This window comes from Natator depressus, chromosome 5, assembly GCF_965152275.1.
Source record: "Natator depressus isolate rNatDep1 chromosome 5, rNatDep2.hap1, whole genome shotgun sequence".
NCBI classification, from domain to species: Eukaryota; Metazoa; Chordata; order Testudines; family Cheloniidae; genus Natator; species Natator depressus.
In genome coordinates, this window is record NC_134238.1 from 70,024,273 (window position 1) to 70,045,873 (window position 21,601).

General features: G+C 41.3%; 1 protein-coding gene across 3 annotated transcripts in view; it reads right to left on the reverse strand.

The window, feature by feature from the left end:
- Positions 1–21,601, reverse strand: part of EPB41L4A (erythrocyte membrane protein band 4.1 like 4A) — a 209,880-nt gene that overhangs the window by 122,296 nt on the left and 65,983 nt on the right. For all 3 annotated transcript variants that reach the window (XM_074952947.1, XM_074952949.1, XM_074952948.1), the window contains one exon: positions 7,443–7,547. In XM_074952947.1, coding sequence (XP_074809048.1) covers positions 7,443–7,547 — 105 coding nt within the window. The remainder of the gene's footprint in view (positions 1–7,442; positions 7,548–21,601) is intronic.

Here is a 21,601-nt window from a genome sequence, read left to right on the forward strand (position 1 = left end):
TAATTTCCTAGCATTGGTTTTTGTTTGTTTTGTTTTTAAGGAAAAGGGCATAAACAAATTTGGTTACATTTGGTATAACAACTTCCCTACAATGGGCCAACAACAGGAACCTTCACCACTGCAGAATAGATTGCTACCACTTGTGCTATAAAACCATGTTCATTAGTAGCATGCAATGGCTGTTATCCTCGAGGGCATGATGGGCTGCTGGGTCCTTGTGATGGGTCAAGAGAGGTGCAAGAGACTAGCCCACGCCTGGTCCATTTGCTCTATTCTCCCACCCCAAGAGTTGGAGGAGATCCTGCGCCAGGTAGTGATTCCAGAGGGGAATGGGTCACTGGCAGTGCTGGAATTACAGGGATACTGGGGGGCATAGGGCCCCTTAATACTTTTATGGCTACCTCACTTCTGTCTTATTCAAAGGCACTGAGCGGGGAAACATGTTTTGGCCCTTTACTTCTCACCAACAATTTCTGTAAACTGCATGCACATGTGGCATTGCAGCAATCTTCCATATACCGTGCATATCACCAACTGTGCCAGTCACAACTTCCTCTATCTCTGGGGCAGGTGCTGTGATGGCCATATTGGTGATTCGGGCTCCACAGCTTCTGGGGGTGGAGGCGAGAGCAGGACCCGAATAGGCTGGAACAGCCACCACGGCACCTGGGATCAGGCTGGGAGTAGATAGGAACCAGGATGATCAAGCCAGGGCCAGGAGCAGCTACCCCTGGCAACAGAGACACAAACTGCTCGAACCCCCCTTCCCAGACTGGAGCCAACTGCCCCTCCCCCCAGTAGCTCCCCTCATTCCCCATGCGGAGCACCCACCTTGACTCTCTTTCCTATTCCTGATACCCTGACCTCCCCCCATAGCCCCTGACTCACCCTGCTCCCCAGGCAGAGAATCCACCGCCACATCCCCCTTCTGCCCTGCTCCCTAGGCAGAGTGCCCACCCTGACACCCCGTTCCCATCCTAGACATCCGAACTTCCCCTCTCTGCCCCACTGTCCCCGACTCTCCCTTGGGTGCAGGTTCAGCACCAGCAGCATGGTGGCTGTGTCACACAGTGGCTCCCTGTCGTGGAAGAGTTTGGCCCCCTCAGATGGGGCCCTATCTTTCTGTGGTAGCCCCACCCCTTTCTGTGCCCTCCCTCTTTCTGGACTTGGCCAGGCCAGGCTCAGTCTGGTCTGTTAGGAGCAGGGCAGCCAGTGACCCAAACCTCAGTCTCCCTCTCACACACATCCACAACAACTGTACATCTTGCGAGATGTTTTGCTTTCATGGAGTTAGGGCGTCAATGTAAGGATCTGAGAGTAGGGTCAGAGTTAAATCAGAGGCATAGAGAGGGCCTGATCCTGACATAAGTATGGTTACTTATCCAAGTCTCCTCACTGAAATCAGTGGGAATATTATGATGAGTAAGAATTTTCAGGATTGGACTCAGGAACAGTAAAATTTTAAAAAATATGCAGGGGTCACTTGGGTGTAAATGGTGGCGGAATTTTCACCACAATGGGCCAGATTTTCAAAAAAGATAAAGCAACTAAAATAAAATGGACAGACTCCCACTGAATGCTGCTGGATACTGGGTACAGAGATAATTACCATAACATTTAAATCCTGATCTGGGCTTTCAATTATTTACAGCCGTAACATCTGGGTATATTCAGACCCAGATCTCATCTGAATCCATATGTAGTTATAAATGATATGTCAAATCCTCAAATCATTTAGGCTTCAGTCACCAAACACCAAAACCCATATATAGTTGGTTACAAAGGTCCTACTGGCCACCCAGTCTAAGGCCATTCTACACTACAGGAACTATACTGGCATAGCTATTGTGCTATAGCCATGCTTGCAAAGACCTATGGAAACACCACCTCCCCACACGACGGTAGGTAGGGCGACGGAAGCATTCTTCCCTTGACATAGCTGCATCTACACCGAAGGTCAGATTGGCATAGCCCCGTCACTCAGGAGTGTGGATTTTTCATGCCCCAGGCCCATGTAGCTATGTCAACCTAACTTTTAAATGCAGATCAAGCCTAAATACAGGACTGCTAATATTCTCAGCTTAAAAAAACCAAACCCTGACACCTTCTTTTGAACCACTGGGGGGTTGGAGCATATGCTACTGATTCTTAACTTGGGTTTAAAAATGTGGCTCCATTATGTATATTTAAAGCTATTCCAGGTTAAACACATACAAAGCAACTTGGGGAGTGTGCAGTAAATTCCATCTGAGCAGTGCATATTATTTCCTAACTACCTTTCTTTAAATGAATGTTAAAAGTATTTTTTTAAAGCTTCATGCCAGGTTTCTGTGCAGGGTCAAATCTGGGTCAAACGCTCAGAACCTGTTTGAAACAAAACATTAACTAGGTTGAAATTTTTTCCTTTGCTGTGGTGTCAATCAATGAAGTGACTGGAATCGGTAGGCTTCTCACCTGACAGTCCACAAAGCATCTGGTGCTCTAGTCATGCAGCTCAGATTACTATGAAATTGTAATCTTTGTCTCGAATGGGGTCACTGCAATGCTTTGGCACACAAATTTTTGTTCTGATTCAGAGCTTTTAAAGCCAGAAGGAACCATTGTGATCATCTAATCTGACTTGCTGCATAACACAAGCCCTAGGGCTTTCCTGAATTAAATCCTGCTTCATGTCCAGTAGCTGTGATTGAACTAGAGCCTATCTTTTAGAAACATGTCCAATCTTATTTAAAAATGTCCAGTGATGGAGACTCCAGGACAATCCTTGATAAACTGTTCATTGATAAAAACTGCACCTTACTTCTAGTCTAAATTCGTCTAGCTTCAACTTTCAGCAATTGGCTCAAGTTATACCTTAGTTTGCAGGATTGAAGGGCCCTTTATTATTGAATTTCTGTTCCCCAGGTAGTTATTTATAGACTGTGATCAAATCATTTTTTAACTTTCTCTTTGATAAACTACATAGATTGAGCGCTTGGAGTTTCACACTTGAAGTGTGGACACCAGAACTCGCTACAGCATTCCAGGAGCAGTGACACCAATGCCAAATACAGAGGTAGTAAAACCTCCCTCCTCTTACTCAATATTCCCCTGAATAGAGGATTGCATTAGCCCTTCTGGCCACAGTGTGACTCCAGGAGCTCACGTTCATCAGATTATCCACCATGATACATCCCTCAAAAATACTTTTCAGAGTCACTGCTTCCCAGGATAAGAGTCCCCCATCCAGTAAATGCGGCCTACATTCTTTCTTCCTAAATGTATGACTTTATATTTGGCTGGATGCAATTCACATTGTTAGCTTGCACCCAGTTTATCAAGCATTCCAGATCATTCTAATGAAGAGAACACTTCTCTAATACATTTAACCAATCTCCTAATTTTTGTATCATCTGCAAACTTTATCAGTAATGATTTTATATTATCTTCCAGGTCCTTGATAAAAACATTAAATGGCATAGAGCCAAGAGTCAATTCCTGCAGGGTGACGCTAGAAACACATCTGCTTGCTGAGGATTCTCCATTTACAAATACATTTTGAGACCTATCAGTTAGCCAATGTTTAATCCATTTAATGTGTGTCCTGTTGATCGTGTATCATTTTAGTTTCTTAATCAAAATGTCATGTGGTACCATGTTAAATGTCTTACAGAAGTCTATTAGACACTATTACTTCTATCAAACAGGATATCAAGTAGTTTGACAAGATCTATTATCCAATAACCCATGTTGATTGGCACTAATTATATTACTCTCCTTTAATATTTTTATTAATCAAGACCCATATCAGCCTTACTTTGCCCAGAATTGATGTCAGGATAAGAGGCCTATAATTACCTGGATCATCCAATTTACCCTTATTATGTATTGGCAAACATTAGCAACTTCCAGCCCTCTAGAACTTCTAGGGTAGCCAATTTTGGTTGGACATATTCCTGGAGGTTTCATCACATGACATAATATTTAATTAAAGATTAATGTTTAATTCCTGGAGACTCCTGGACAATCCTGGAGGATTGACAATCTTAGGAACTCCCCAGTGTTCCAAAACTTATTAAACATTAACATTAATGGTACAGAAAGCTCCTTGTCTTTTAAAGCTCTTGAATGCAAGTTATCCAGACCTGCTGATTTTAAAATGTCTAACTTTAGCAGCTACTGTTTAACATCTTCCTTAGTTATTGTTGCAATGGAGAGCATTTCATCATCAACATATGATATAAATAAGACATCTGGCTTTTTCCCAAGTACAAAACAGCAATATTTACTGAGCAATTCTGCTTTTCATTCATTATTATTGACGCTTCTACCATTTCCACTTGGCAATGGACCAATACCACTGCCAGTGTTCCTTTGGTTCCGGGTAGATTTAGAAAAACATATCTGTAACTCTATGGACTCAGATTTCCCCTAGTGTCCTTTTGCTTCCCTTATCAATTTTCTACAATTCCTAGCTTCTATTTTATATTCATTGCTATCAACTTCCCTTTTCTCCATTTGTGTTATATTGAGTTGTTTTTTTAAAGCTGCTTTCACTTCCCTTCTTAGCTAGGCTAGTTCTTTAACCTTCTTTTTCAGGGCTGGTCTACTCTACTGCTTAAGTTGATGTAACTTAAGTCACTCAGCGGTGTGAAAAATGCACCACCCTGAGCAATACAAGTTATATCGACTTAAGCACTGTCCACACCGGCGCTATGTTGGTGGGAGATGCTCTGTTGCCAACATAGCTTCTGCCTCTCATGAAGATGAAGTAATTATGCTGACAGAAGAGCGCTCTCCTGTCGGCATAGTGCATCTTCACCAGATGCGGTGCAGCTGCACCGATGTAGCACTGTAGTGTAGACTTGCCCTCAGTTGTGGTTAATTCAGTGTACCATGACTCATGGGGCTTGGGTTGCTAGCCCCTAAAGCTTCTAAAACCTGGTGGTTCCCCATAAATGCTCCAAGAATGGCTTTCACCATCATGCTGCTCCAGTGGTCCCCTCCTGATGACCTATGACCCTTCATTGCAGGAAAGAATCGAGCACTCGAAATTTAGGGAACGCCAGATTTACAGTTGTCTGCGCATCCTTAGTTCAGCCCTCTTGTGTGTTTGCATTATGAGAGTCTTCAATTACATGACAGCATGCTACTTTTTCCATAGGATGTCTGCTTTACTCAGTTCATAGGATGGATACACAAGGTGGCAGTTTAAAGGTTGCATGGGTAACCATAAATGTGTCAAGTATCAGAGGGGTAGCTGTGTTAGTCTGGATCTGTAAAAGAGGCAAAGAGTCCTGTGGCACCTTATAGACTAACAGACATATTGGAGCATGAGCTTTCGTGGGTGAATACCCACTTCGTCGGATGCATGACATAAATGTGTCATTTCCTAACTTTCAAGTGCTTGACTTTGCAAATTAAATAATGTTATTTTAACAGAGTTGTTGGTGGTGTGGTGTTTTTGTTTATTTGTTTATTTTTATATATGTAAAAATAAAAAATAATGGGAGGAAATAGTTAAACATAACTTTTCAAACCTCAGTAAAAACGTATATTCCAAGTTTTAAGAAAAAGTGATTTTGTTGCATGTTTTAAAGTGTGTGTGTGTTTAGGATATTATTCATCTGAACTGTTTTGTTCATTAAACTGTTAATTAGAGAATACTCTGAAGTCCCATCAGATCAGAAGTTAGAATATTCCTTTCTGATAGTAATGTGTTAACATGAGGCACACATTTTTCTATCAGATATTTATTTTGGAGTGTTTCCCATTAAGTACAGTTTTCAAATAAATTAGCAAATAGATGTATCTGACCTCTGGGGTTCTAAAAATGAGACACCAGAAGACTCAAATCCAGGTCTCCTGCATGGCAGCACAGAAGTAATCACCCCCACCACCCCCATGCCAGTCCCTAGTGTTATACCTTTAACAAGTCTGTGAACAATTATAATTTTTCATTTACTGTTTCATGCATTCATGGAGATTTTCCTTGATATTGGCCATTTACTGAACAGGATTTCACTATGAATCACAAACTAGCAAAGACATGAGAGCCTGATTTTCCTTATCACCCACACAGGTTTTATACAGGTGTAACCATAATGAGCTCACTGGAGTTATTCCTCATTTACACTGGTGTGAGAGAGAAAAATCTGCCCTGATTGTTCTGAGGAGAGCTGATGGGGTTCTGCAATTGTTCATTTAACAGAGATTTCCCCTGTCCCTGAAACAGTTGAGGTTACCTGCATGTTTAAAATTCTAAATTAACTAGACAGTCAATAACTAGGGAGGAAGGCTGGTCTTGTTATTAAGGCACTCGACTAGGACTCATGACACTTGGGTTCAATTCCCGGCCCTGTTATAGACTTTCTCTGTCATTTAGGACAAGCCGCTTATGCCTCATCTACACTAGAACAACTCCCTTCTACCAGCAATGCCGCTCATACTGGCAAAAATTTACTATTGCTGGTATAATTTATACCAGTTCCCTGAACGAAATAAGCTATACTGTCAAAATGACTTCTTTTTCTTTTTTTGCCAGTATAACTGTCTACCCCAGGGCTTTGGCCGGCATGACTGTGCCATTTAGGGGTATGATTTTTTTCACACTCCTCATCAACCCAGTTATGTTGGCAAAACTTTTAAATGTAGACCAGGCCTTAATCTCTTTGTAAAATGAAGATAATACAAAGCCTTTCTCTTGACTGATCTATTCAGACTGTAAACTCTTTGGGGGAAGGGCTGTCTCTACTGTGTGTATGTAGAACACCTATCAAAAAGACCACCACCCCCCATCCACCTCAAAACAGAGCCAGTTCATGTGGAGTCCAAAAGTCATTATCACACACCCTTCTTCTCAGGGTATAAGCAGCTACAATTCAATACATCCTGGCAGCCAAAAGCCTCCTCCAAATCAGTAACATCACTCTAAAACAGTGATCCAGGAAGTGGCCCTGAATTAAACAATTTGTGCCATACCTGCAAACAATTGCCCCTTCCCCCACCCCAACATTCCCCCCAACTCTAGCCAATCCAAGAATTAGTCACAACACGCTCACTTCCAAACAGAATTCCTATTCAGGAAAATATCATGGGCTAAGAAGCACTTGTTTGGTTTAGTTTAACAAGGAAGAATTCGAATAGTACTTTTTATATACAGCATTTTAAACTACTGGTCATTTGCAACACCTTTTTTTATTTTATTTTCTGTCGTCACATTTCTCCTCCCATTTAAGTCAATAGCTAAAATTCCGCTAACTTCAGTGAGAGGAGAAAAAGGCCCTTTCTACAGAAACACAAAAATAGGTCCTCTCAACAGGCAAATTAAAGAAACTGCTACTGGAGATCTTATTCTTTCATGAGATATTGAAGGTATGACAGCCAAGCGCACCACTGAGAAAGGTCACCAACAAGGTAAAATTTACAACTGGGAAATCCAATCTGTTGTGTCTTTTACTCACCGTCTGATGACTTCTGTCACAGTAACGCAATCCAAAGTAATCTATCTCCACGAGGTTTAAGTGACGGAATACGTAGCCCAGGACAACCGACCCTTTCGTTGACTTCTGTGGGAAAGAATTTACAGAGTCTTTTCACAAAAGTGTTCTGTCTTTGTCAGCTATGCACAGTGGTATTCATGCATTCAGTTAGCCTTGTCTAAAAGAGGTGGCAGTTTTATTGATTAGAAACAATTCAGGTTGCCTTTAACAAAATCCTCAGTTACAACTAGAAAAAATTTCAATTTCTCCTTACATACATTTAATCAATGATTTTGTAAACAATATTGAACATTTAGTAATTGTTATAAACATGCTTCCTAAACTATGTTTATGAATGTTAATAAACCTATGAGTTTTCTTAGACATCTGTATTCATGGCAAAAATCTGTTCTCTGATCCACATGACAGATTTCAATTCTAAGATCTTGCGCTCCCTTCAAGCGTGGATCTCTCAGTCAAGCTCTGCCACTGCATATCTGAGGAAAATGTTGCCCTTAATGTGTAAATTATGAACCATAAGGTGCTCCATTATTCTCTGTGAAGAAGGCTGCTTTTTATTCCTTTTATTTAAAAATGTTTTTAAAAGTAGAGATGGGCCCAATTCAACGTTCTGAATCCAAATAACCCCATTGTGTTCTGGAGTGTTTTTGCATCACTTAAGGTCTACACTAATACTTAAACATAATATTGAAAAGGTGGCTCAAATTGCTGCTTCATTGTTGTGGCATTGGCGTGGTAGATGCTCATTGCTATTTAAAGGGCTTTTATTTGCATACTGTCTCATAGCTAGTGCGGAAGATCTGAATTACTGATTGCTGCTGATGTTGCGCGTCTGACCAACCTTCCAGAAAGACTGGGGCTAGCTAAATGAGATTCTCTCTCTTTTGAAATCTGGTGGGTTTGGATTTTGAATTAAGAAATCTAGATCTGGGAGACAGGCGGGGACATTTCTGGGATAAGGTGAAACGATGCTAAAACTATTAAAAGAACTGACTGTATATATTTATTATTTCTACATTACCAGGTTTAATATAGTAATAAAATTAGGGCTGTCAACCAATTAAAAAAATTAATCGCGATTAATCGCATTGTTAAACAATAATAGAATACCATTTATTTAAATATTTTTGGATGTTTTCTAAATTTTCAAATATATTGATTTCAATTACAACACAGAATATAAAGTGTACAGTGTTCACTTTATATTTATTTTTATTACAAATATTTGTGCTGTAAAAAACAAAAGAAATAGTATTTTTCAGTTCACTTCATACAAGTACTGTAATGCAATCTCTTTATCATGAAAGTTGAACTTACAAATGTAGAATTATGTACAAAAAAAAACTACATTCAAAAATAAAACAATGTAAAATTTTAGAGCCTACAAGTCCACTCAGTCCTACTTCTTGTTCAGCCAGTTACACAGACAAACAAGTTTGTTTACATTTGCAGGAGATAATGCTGTCTGCTTCTTGTTTACAATGTCACCTGAAAGTGAGAACAGGCGTTCGCATGGCACTACTGTAGCCAGCACTGCAAGATAATTACATGCCAGATGTGCTAAAGATTCATATGTCCTTTCATCTTCAACCACCATTCCAGAGGACATGCGTCCGTGCTCATGACGGGTTCTGCTTGATAATGATCCAAAGTTGGGCCAACCAAAGATATTACCTCATCCACCTTATCTTTCAACTTACTAGAGGCAGCTAAGTAGAATCATATTCTCTCTCAGGATGTACAGTAAAATTCAGTGACTGGCCATTCCGGACAGCTTATTAAAAACTGGCCTATCAATATAACAATTTGTACAGAAAATCAAAGTATAAAGAATGTTTAAAGGACAAATTATTGAATTAAATTGAAATACATTAAATCCTATTGCCCTTGTCTTGGATAAAGTGCATAAATATAGTTATCCTGATGTCACATTCACTAGGGTAAAATAGGAATAACTCCACTAAGTAAGTGGAGGAGTTGACAGCTGTAAAACTGATGTTAATTAAGAATCAGGCTCAGTGGCTAAATTCCTACTGAAATATGGAATGAAGTTCAAGAAGGATTGCAGACAGAAAACGTAACAATTAGATTAAATTGCAGGCAGCGAGGAAACAAACAGAAGAAGCAATTATTCTACCTCCTTTTCTTTCTCATATTGTCAGTTCTTATTCAAAGTAGTGGTACAGATGTCAACTAGAAAAGGTAGATGCTATCTCGTTATCTGTCTTTCATACCAGACAAAATTATCTTGATAGTTTAAAGTTTGATGATGATGATGACGATGATTGATGATGATTTATTTATACTGTGATACTTTTTAGGGACCCCAGCAGAAGACCAGAACCCAATTGTGCTAGGCACTGTACAAACATAACAAAAAGACAGACCCTGCTCTGATGATCTTACAAATCAGGGCCAGCTCCAGGCACCAGCGAACCAAGCAGGTGCCTCAGGTGGCAAACGTATAGGGGCAGCAGGACGTCGGTCTCTGGGGCGGCAATCCACCACCGGTGGCGGCAGGAATTCAGCAGTCGCTCCATCACAGCGCGTTTCGCGCTCGGCGGCAATTCGGCGGCCGCACCATCACGCCAAGGTTTTTTGTTTCGTTTTTTTTGCCGCTTGGGACGGCAAAAACGCTGGAACTGGCCCTGTTACAAATGATTCAATTTGGAACTGAACCATTGCAAAAGTTCAAACGGGGTACTGACGTTATAAAGGGTACAGAGTTTCTGTACAGGAGGAAATCCATACTGGCACAGTCCCTACAGGCACAGTTTGTTGAACTGGTAAACCAGCTTTTGAGTAAAACAGCCTCTTCAACAACCATGTAGAGAACAGTTCCTTTGTGGACTCTTAGGAGAAACTGGGGGTCCTTGAAAGATGAGCTTAGAGGCTGTCACAGTGCAGCTGGTTCTTTTGAGCCTTATAGATTTATTTCAGTGTTTGTAGGATTTTGACAACTGTTTTGTTTGGCCTGTAGTTTGACACATACAGCAAGTGGTATCAGTGACACCAAAAGAGTAAACCACTGGCAAAGATACAGTCGTCATTTTAGATTCATATCATCATCTGAAAAAGAGGTATGGTCAATCAATGGAGCCTGGTCCACATTGGAAGGCATTAGTGATTCTGGACCAACTGAGATATGAATCTACATAGGTCTTGAGAGAGTCTAAACGTGGTGTAACTTATACCTTCTCCTGCCCTCTTACACCAGTTTAAGTCCCTGGCTATGATCTCTATCGGAGCTGAGCTGAGTTCAGCACAGGAATGGGGACAGGGTGACCAAAGGCAGCTTTACACCACCTTTCACCTCCTAGATTCAAGGGCCAATGCAGTCCCAGAGTTATGTTTAAATGTTCCACACCTGACTTGGCTGAAATGGCAGGCTCCAATACTTTCCATTTTACAGATGAACAGTAATGATATGTAATAATCTATCCACTGTATTTGACTTAAAATGCTAAGCTGAGGGAGGACATAAAGAGCCACTAATGTGTACTATCATTACATGGTTCAGTTAACATTCCTCCCCATCACAGTATTTATGTTGACAGGTGGCATGTCATGGCATAACTCTGCATAAAGCTGCCCCAGCTACACTGGTTGAGAGTTCTCCTCCCCTATCCACTAGGTGGAGATGGGGAATCATTCCCCAGGATCTGCAGGACAGGGTCCGCATGAAGGATGCTCAGTGTACACACTTCCTTCTTCCAAAATGAGGTGGGGCAGCAGCCTTAGTAGCACTGTCCTGCTGCACCACTTTGGATTCTGCAGCAAACCCTTTATGTTTTCAAGGATGAGCATATAGGGAGTAGTCAGAAGGGGGACTGGGGCTGAACCAGGGAATGTACAGCAACCCATCATCCTGTGTTTGGAGCATCAAGCTAGCTTTTCTTAGTCCCATACATCCGCAACAGTAATAAAGGTTCTGCAGGCCAAATCAGACCTTCAGTGGCACCTACGCAACACCATTTTCTATAAACTATGCCCTCGGTGTAACCTGTCTTCAGTGAGTTGTACAAGTATAAGTGACTGGCTCTGCAGGTGGAATTTAGCAAAGCTATGCTGCTGCTGCTGCACCAGGAGGAAAAGAGACCAGCTACAGTGATCTCTCCGCTGTGCCGGCACTGAAGAGCTAACAAATGTAAAAAGCAGCGCAAAACACATTTTGGTCATTAGTCGGCAGGTATGGCCCACAATACACACAGTACCAGCTCTGTTGTGAAAGAAGATGCCACTTTTATATAAACACTTTTCAGAACAAAACCATATTTTAAGTGCACTCTCTGAATTGCAATAAAAATTCAGACTGAATGAGCTTTTCAAACCTTTGTCTGTCAATCCTCAAAAAGAATAGCGTGGAAGACATTTTAGTGAAATCAAGAAGGCAAAGTCAGGGGAGCATATGTAGATTTGTGATTCAGGAGTTGCATATGAATTGTATTACTAGTAGTTAGCATTATCCACTCTTGTTACTTTATCACGAGTCTCACAATACATATACTGTATACAATATATTGTGTTTTTCTTAAAATGCCAGTTCTTGGTGTCAACTGATTATGTGAGGAACTCAGTTTTCATTTAAACAAAGTAAGTTGCTAGCCCCCAGGGTTTAGAAGGAAATCTTAAAAATATGAAGTGAGTTTACACTAAAGCCTTAGCAACCAGAAGATAATAAAAAGAATCCAAAATGTCTCTCTTTAAATTGCATGATATTTTAAGTCAATCTCATGATATTTTGAGGCCAGACTTGTGATGTTTTAATGCCTCAGGTTGGCAATAATCAGAGTAGCTGAGAGGGGCACATGACCCTCTCACATGACCCTGTGACCTAAACCGAGCAGCCACAGTAGCAGTATACCACCTCATGCATAAACTTGGTTTGTAGGGAATGCTACCATGCATGCAGCCCGCTTTACAAAATGTGAGGCAATAGCTGTCACTGATAAAATTGTCAGTGCAACAGTTCTGGAGTACAAAACTCCACCAGAGAGGGCCAGCAGGATTACACCCATGGTATACGAAAGTGCAAAAATTATACAATCTACCTTCCATTATGATCAGACTTGCTAGAGGCCTACATTCTTAGCGGGAAACTCACAGTAGCACAAGTTTATTTGAAAATAACATCAGCAATGCCTTCAAGATAGAACAAAGAATTGTTCAAATGAATCATAACACCTTGCTTTATATTTTAGCTACATGACTTTATAAACCAGAAAGGCAGGTTTCTACTGGCTAAACAAAATGACAAGTGGAACGTTCAGAAAAGACCTGATTTTATTTTTTAACAAATATAATAAAATATTATATTTTAGTATGTTCACATTCCTGCACTTTTGGGAATTCACTACATTTTCACATCATACATTGTTTATTGGCTCTAGAGAGGTACTTATACTGTGTCTGCCTGTGCAGTGGGCTAGGTATCTCTGGGGGGGACGGAGCAGGGAAGAGGAGGGAACAGAAAAGAATCTCCCCCCCCCCCCCCCCCGGGCAACCAATAACTGCAGAGCCTCTCTACAGAAGCTACTTCAGCCCAGTAGCCGCCCCTCCCACTCCATATACAGTATCGCTAACCCCAAGCACTCAAAAATAATAAGTCAGACCCCAAAAGCTCATAATGTGGTTTTAAGAATTATGAGATTTAAAATAAATTTTAAAACTTCAATCACTTCTTTTTTGATCAGCCACCTGATTTTTTCATTGTTGAGCCTGTCAGAAATTCACACCTCCTACTTAGTTAACCCTCTCATAGAAGAACTCTGTTCACACACTGCTGCACAACCATAGGAAGAATTACAGAGTCACTTTTTTCTGACATTGAACAAGGAACTTTATTAGAATAACAGAAACAGTTTCTCAAAAGCTCTTCCTCTGCATCCCCACCATGCACTGTGGAGCTTCTGCCTAGAATGTTCCCCTCTTCCCAGCCTTAGAAACAACACACATATCCTCAAATGCACTCTCCCTCTACCGGTGCAAAAGTGAGCTAAAGTAGCATAGAATCAAGGCCCTTGATGGTCTTTACCTTTATAGGCAGAGCCGCTTTCCCCACAGGCTGATAACCAGCCAAGCCTCAATTTTCAAAGTGCATGTTCAAACAGAGAAGATCTTTAAATTAATACTGTTTAATATTTACAAATATTCACCTAAACAAATAAGTAGGCCTTAATTTGCCGGGTACATGTTCAAACAGAGAAGAACTTTAATAATGTTTAATATTTACAGACATTCCCCAAGACAATCACATAGCACAAATAATTACTTATAGAAACTAGAGTTTAAGGTAAGTGAATATGGTATTAGAATCTCCCAAATCCATTCCCCTCTCACTCTTAGTTCCCTGACAACCAACATGCCAACCTGCTTTCAATTTCTATGTCACTGAGGACTCTTCAGGAAGATGTGATAGGGTGCATACACCTCACCACCTCAAACAATTTTCCAATGGAGAACTTCATGCTCACATAGCTCTTGCCTTATCCACTGGAGTTTTATCCAGTTCAGACAGTGATTTTAAAAATGAATTTGTAATGGTTTCCACAAGAGCAGGTTAAACACATTCTACCTGGTCATGGTGGATTAGGCAAAATTATTTCAAAAGAGTGTTGGAAAATGTTACTAACCTGAACTATTTTTGAATAGTTTTGACTGTTTCCCATTTACCTGTATTAGCAAAAAATATCTTAAAAGCCATTTTAAAAGCAATTTCTTAATATAAAAAAAACCTCTAATAGCAGGGAGGCTTCTGTGATGTTAGAAGCTATTCATTAGCCACCCCTTTCATACCTATTGTCTAGAGATGCTCTTTGAAGCTTGTTCACAGGTAGATGTGAACTGACCTCTCTCTACTCTGAGCATCTCTTGTGATAAGATAAATATTTGACTCTTCCTAACTTGAAACTGCTTTCACGATGCAATGGGTGTCTTTCCTGGAAAGTGATGAGCTTGCTGCAGATAAAAATACTCATAATGTGCATACTCCCTTTAGTATTTTCACCTTTGAACTATAAAATCTGCCTCTGATCCGAATGTTCAGAAATCCTATGATTCTGGTTCATCGTACTTTGAATAGTCTTGCACAAGCTTTATAAAGCACAAAGCTAAATGGTTATAGACGCTAACAGTTTCCTAACTGCATCTCTCCCCACTATTTTTCCCAAATTTGTGACCTATATGTTCCACCAACTCCTTTTTAGACTTCATAGTTACCATAATCTGGTTCAGATTCTCATTCTTCAGAACAGTGTTCCTTTTGTAATTTTGTTAGTAACATGAGATACATAAACTGAACAAAACACCATTGAACCAGAGTCTCCTATGAATATGTTCAACTAATGATGTGTGTTTCTTTAGTAAATCAGGAGGTTAACACACTTACATGCATACACATTGGTGCAAGACCCTCCCAAAGAGGAGTGAAAGGCCAGTGATGAGAAAACATGAGAATTATATTGTGTGTAAATAATTAAATTAATGGAGTGGAGAAACAACTGGGCTTCAGAAATGTAATATTTTTTTAAAAAATGCTTTGAAATTGATCTCTAAAAGAGAAACAAACAACATTTTGTAAATTAGATAATATAGTAGAAATTAATTTTATGGACAGGATTTCATGTAATCTGAATTTAATTCAAGAATTTTTTTACTGGGATATTAACTAATACTAACATTATGCAGCTTGTGAGGTTCAGAGCCAACCAAGGTCTACATCTGTGTGTAAGACAGACCAATTAAATTGTCTTATAATGCTATTTGCCTTGATACAAATAACAGTTGCTGTGTATAGTGGGAAAATGCCAGCTATCAATTATAGGAGCATTTGCTACATATTTTGGAGGTTATCCTACTGCTTGCTGAAATATATTACAGAAGTCACAGAGGTACAGGATAGAACATGACAGCCTCCCAGTCTGAGAGATAACAGTGATGTCCATTATTAACTATTCTATTCCTGATAAAGCATCAGCTTTAAAAAAAAAATTAGCAAAAAATTATGTTGTCACGTACAGCGAAGAGTTTGGCTTTTAGAATTTTTTTTGGTGAGAGTTTTAAAAGAAAGCTCTGTAGGCTAAGTAATGTTGTTCGTGCTAAGGCAGAAATGAAGATATTGGCACATTTTACTTTGACAGCAGAATCATCTGTATTTTCTATATTAAGTATCAATGTATTAGAGATAAATAAGAAGTTTTTGAGAAAGACATGAATTACTCAGGTTTGAAGGAACTTATGTTTGCTGATTTTCCACAGAGGTACTGTATATGATTCCACACACTTTTAGTAAAACTATAAAAACTGGATAGTCTACAGCAGCGAGAGGCAAAGAGTAGCAATACAGTACACGATAGGGTACATATATAAATGAAAGAGTCTGACCTAATTTAATCCCCAACACCCTAGAGCACACAAGAGCTGAAGATACTATGATATACAGATCTTCCACAAGTACATTGTAAGGCACAAGGCCAGGTGCATGTGAATTTGCAAATTATACATTTTAATGTATTCTTAGATATTTAATTAACTTAATTTATTCACAATGAATATGAAAAACAGATCCCTTACCATCTTGACAATACTAAATCCCATTGAAATACAGGCTCTTACTCTCACAGAATTTCAGAAATTTTAAATACTGTTTGTATTCAGGATTTTTAGGGGTGCTCTGTACAGTTATGTACAGAAAACAGAGTTCATTTCCCAATTCTGGTCTCTTCATAGTTCACTGGAGCCATCACACTTAGCCTGCCTCTGCAATCTTTCCTCCCTCTTCCCTCAAATGTGGACTCTCCAGTAAATTACCACTCTGGCCCAAGACTCAGGCCAGGCAAGATTCAGTCCAGCACCAGTGACAGAGATTCTATACCTAAAATGCTATACATTTGAAGTTTGTAATGTCAGAAACAGGAGCTATAGACTATTGGGAAGAGGAGATTCCCAGATGGCCAGAAAAATGACATTTTGATGAAAAACAGAAACACTTTCAATTTCATTCTTCACTGATATGATGCTTCTCATCAAGGACCCAAGCTAACAGCTTCAGAAAACTGAATTAGTTGAAGGATCTAAGCAGTTTTGTTGAATAATCATGGCAAAACTCAATGAAGTAATGATAAATAAACAGAACGTTTGTGTCTTAATTTAAAAGTTCAAAAGTGGGCTAAGACCAAAACATTATGAGAATGTGTGGGTAAAGTCTGGAGACTGTTATTTTCTAGGTAGAGCAACCCACAGAAATATGAGGAAAATAGAGCTTCATTTTAAAAAGGAAAAGGAGTACTTGTGGCACCTTAGAGACTAACCAATTTAACCGGTTGCATCCGATGAAGTGAGCTGTAGCTCACGAAAGCTTATGCTCAAATAAATTGGTTAGTCTCTAAGGTGCCACAAGTACTCCTTTTCTTTTTGCGAATACAGACTAACACGCTGTTACTCTGAAACCCATTTTAAAAAGGGAGCATTACAGTATATTTAGGCTGCAAAGGTTAGCACATATTTTTCTACATCATTATGTGGAAAATCCATCTGTCTTCCAAAGAATTATTGTGCCAAATTTGGAGAATAAATTAAATCATTAAAGTTTGAAGCAGAGGGATTTTAGACCTGCCACAAGTGCAAAACAGTGCAGCCTTAACAATAGAGTTGCTACCAACACCTCCCCGATTCGAATCTGTATCTACTAAAGTACAGTTCAAGTCAACCCCAAATCACCTGGTTTCATTTCATTTAGTAAGTATCTGCAGAGTCCATGCCTCTAAAAGGATACATTTTACATTATTACAGTACACGACTTGTAACTCTATGGGATACAGAAGAGCTTCAGGACGTTTTGTGGTCTGAAAGGCTTGGTTCATTGACAGAATTCCCTTTCTCTTGCCTGCATCGCCAGTTTCACAGAAAGAAAAGGACCCTTTGTCTCTCAGACAAAATGAACTCTATCGTTGTCATAATCATCTTCTATACAGGAAGGGTTCCGCTATGCCACTGTTCTTCTGATTACTTTTCCTTAAGGAATTCCTGTAACATCTCTTGATGTTTAAGGGAATCTCGAATCTTCTTTTAATATCCTTCTCAAACAAATTTGTGATTGTCTTTACTGAAGATCACAGATTGTTTCTTGTGTGGGAGGACTCCCCAGAAGTCTTGTACTTTTATAATTGCACGGATCTGGTTTTGAAGCTTTTCAATTTGCTATTCTAACACCATCCTTTTTTTTTTCTCTCTCTCTCTTTTCTAATCAATAATTTTAGCCAACTTCTGCCCACCTACAACGGGAAGACATTAAAATTGTTGATACTACGCTAGGGAGATGAGGTATTACTAAAACACCAACCTACACTGATAAAAAGAGTCAACCAACTACCACTTTATATGATTACACACACAAAAATTACATTAAAAGAACATTATTAAGGTTCAGAGTCAAGCACTCAAGAAATGCCCAAATTCAGGTTGCCTGTGCAACTCTAATTCAGCTCCCTTGTGCATGCGTGATCATGTAATTGAACACTTTTTCTACAAGATCGTTGCCATATTCAGAGCACAGGATGGATGAACAGTGTTCAGTTAATGAGCAGCTATGCAATATTTTGTTTTCTCCTTGTTGTTCAGTGTGTGGCCTCATGCCTCATTAAGTGTATACCTTCCAATTTGTGCACCAAATAAAACAGGGTACCTACACTACACAACCCCAATTCTTCTAGGGTTGCCAGGCATCCGGTTTTTGACCGAAACGCCTGGTTGAAAAGTGACCCTGGTGACTCCAGTCAGCACCACTGACCAGGCTGCTAAAAGTCGGATTGTTGGCGCAGCGGGGCTAAGGCAGGCTCCCTGCCTGCCCTGGCTCCGTGCGGCTCCCGGAAGCGGCCATCATGTCTGGCTCCTAGGCGCAGAGCAGCCAGGGAGGCTCCGCGTGCTGCCCCGGCCCCAAGCGCCACCTCTGCAGCTCTCATTAGCCGGGAACCACAGCCAATGGGAACTGCGGGTGCAGGCAGTGCGCAGAGCCCTCTGGCCCCTCCGCCTAGGAGCCGGACATGCCGGCCACTTCCAGGAGCCACCTCAGGTCAGCATCGCCTGGCTGGAGCCCACACCTCTTCCCGCACCCCAACCCCCGCCCCAGCCTTGTGCCCCCTGCTGCACCCCAAACCCTTCATCCCCTGCCCCACATCCCAGACGGAGCCTGCACCCTCTCCCCCCATCACCCTCTGCTCCAGTCCTGAGCCCCCTCCTGCACTTGAACCCCTCATCTCCAGCTCCACTCCAGAGCCCGCACTCCCAGCCGGAGCCCTCACCCCCTCCCAAAACTGAATGCTCTTGCCCTACCCCACCCCTTCCACGAGCCCCACCCCTACACCGCAAAACCCTGCCTGGTGAAAGTTGGTGGGGGAGAGTGAGCGACGGGGGTGGTAAAGAGGGGGCAGAGCCTCCAAGAAGGAGCGGGGCAGGGGTGGGGCCTCGTGGAAGGGGTGGGGTAGGGCAAGAGCATTCAGTTTTGTGCGATTAGAAAGTTGTCAACCCTAAATTCTTCCCCAGAGCAGTTCCATGTTGTGCACTGAATGAGGGAGGGGTTCCGTGGAATTTAAGACTTTAACAATACATACATACATACAAGAGGGCCAAATTAGTGTTGCACAGGCAACCTTCAATCTGGCGTTTCCTAACTTTTGAATGGTAGACTTTGCAATCTTAATATTCTTTTAATGTAATTTTTGTGTATGTGATTTTCTAGTTTTTTAAAAAGCAAACTGAGAAAACAGAAATTCCATCATGTTGCATCATGGTGACACCATCATCAGGGTCAGAACTTTAGATCCAACATACATTGCTCCACTTGAGCTAATGGAGTCATTGATAGCAGTAGTAGGTTTTCATCTTCTGTGTTGACCCAGGGGATAGTGACACTTTGCCAGTGAGTTTCACAGATATTTGCTTACAAAAGAACAATGGAGAAACTCAGGCATCTTGAATTCCATTCCAGTCTCTGAAGGATATCATGCTCTACTGGGCACAGACTCTTCTGCCCATTCCCCCCAAGTTTGACCTGTTTTGCCCTGTCCCTTTCAACTTGTTCCTGTCATGTCTCTTCCTTATCCCTCCCTCCCTCCTCATTCTGTTCCATGCTCCTCACCTATCCAGTCCCAGTCCCCACTCCACAGATTTCACATCCCAGTCCCCACTTCCTTGCCCAGCAAGTCCTATTCTCACTCCTCTGAATTCACTGTCACAGTCTCCCCTCCACAGTACCATTCTCCTTGCCCAGCCAGTCCCAGTTCCCTGATCCTTATCCTGTCTCCCTCCATGTCCCTGGGTTCCAGTTCCCCTCTTTCCTATCCAAATTTCCCACTGGTTCCCAATCCCAGTGTCCTTCTCCGGGCTCCTTGTCCTATCTCGGTGTCCTACCTGACCCCCTGTTTCTTGTCCCAGCCCCTTTGCTAATCTCTCTCCCAGCCCTGGCCCAGCCTCAAGCAGTGCAGAACTGCAGTGGTATAGAAAGTCCTGCTCAGCCCCTAGCTAGAGCTAGCCCAGTGCGTGTAGAATCTTCAGGGAATTTAGCCGCCAAGCTCCAGCAAGTCTCTACTAAGCATGTGAGAATTGTAAGAACGAAGGCTTGTAATTAGGGCTTTGATTATGTCACAGAGGTCGTGGAGGCCGCCAGCAGCTCCTAACCCCTGGGCAGCAGGGAGCTCCCACTCCCCATGGGTGGCAGGAGCCCCTCCCAGCCCCGCAGCTGCCCAACCACAGCAGCCCAGCCGCAGCGGGCGTCAGGGGAAGGGAAGGGGGACCCTGCAGCAGTCCAGGCGGTATGGGTGGTGGCCCTTCTCCCTCCCCATTTTGTCAGGGATATTTTTAGTAAAAATCAGGGACAGGTCACAGGCTTCTGTGAATTTTTGTTTATTGCCAATGATCTGTCCGTGATCTTTACTAAAAATACCCCTGACAAAATCAGCCTTACTCATAATGTTGCCAAATCTGGGTGGATTTTCACAGGGATGACAAAAGACACATCCCTGACATAAAGACTATCCTCCTGATAAATTTCAGGTCCCTGCTCCAAAGCATGAGGGTGTTTGAGTTTCTCAAAGAAAAGGACATCAGAATTTTTTTAAAATGGCAAAACAATGTATTTTTCCCTATCCTCGCTCTCAAAAAACTAAATCATTTTGGCTGAAACTTTCCAGAAATATCAGCCTGAGGCAGACACCCAGCGTGGAAAATTTCAGCCTAAACACTTAATGTATAGCAAAGTTATAAGCAATGAAAACCAGGTCTCATATTGGGAAATGTCAGGCAACCTTAATAATAGGTAGTTCTACCAGCCTGGACTATGATAAACAGTGAGAGCAACGGTCACAATGGTGGGATTGTAGTTTGACGTTTCTGATATTAGTATTTTATGTTGGAGAAGTATGGCTATTTTTTTAACATTGCAATTTGACCTCAGCTGAAAATAGTTTGACCAAAAAGAAAAGAAAGTCATATCAACCCTTCAGAGCTTTTCGTTTCTTCGTAGAAGGCAAAATTCTGACTCAACTGAAGTTAATGGCAAAAATCCCACTGACTTTAATGGGGCCAGGATTTCATCCTGAGTAGTTGTCAGAAAATGGTTCATTGAAAAAAAAAAATGAGCTCATATGAATCCAAACCCACCTGATAGCGTCTACTCCAAACTGTAGCAAAGGAATGACAGATTCATAGGATGCAATTCTGGTCCCAGTGAAGCCAATGGGAATTTGTCATTGGTTTCAAGGGTGTCAGAACTTCACCCATAGATTTTTAAAGTCATGATTATGTAGCTTGAACTAGTGTGTAACATGACAAAGAATTTCACCCAGTAATCCCTGTACTGCAAGGAGTTATTGTTCTCTGATGAAGTTTCACGTTGATGCTGACCTATGAGAATTCAGCAAACACTACAAGTGAACATGTATATGCAAGGTCAGACCAATGAGAGAACTGCAAACACAGTTACATGTGGGACAGACAAGGCTGTCCATGACCATTGCAGGCTGTTGTAGCCTAGCTTTGCGCTGTTCACATTTTTCACATAAGGTGTTAATGCACTTGGCTTCAAAGTGGTTAACAGTGACATGACAAATCTGCCGCCACCTTGCGCT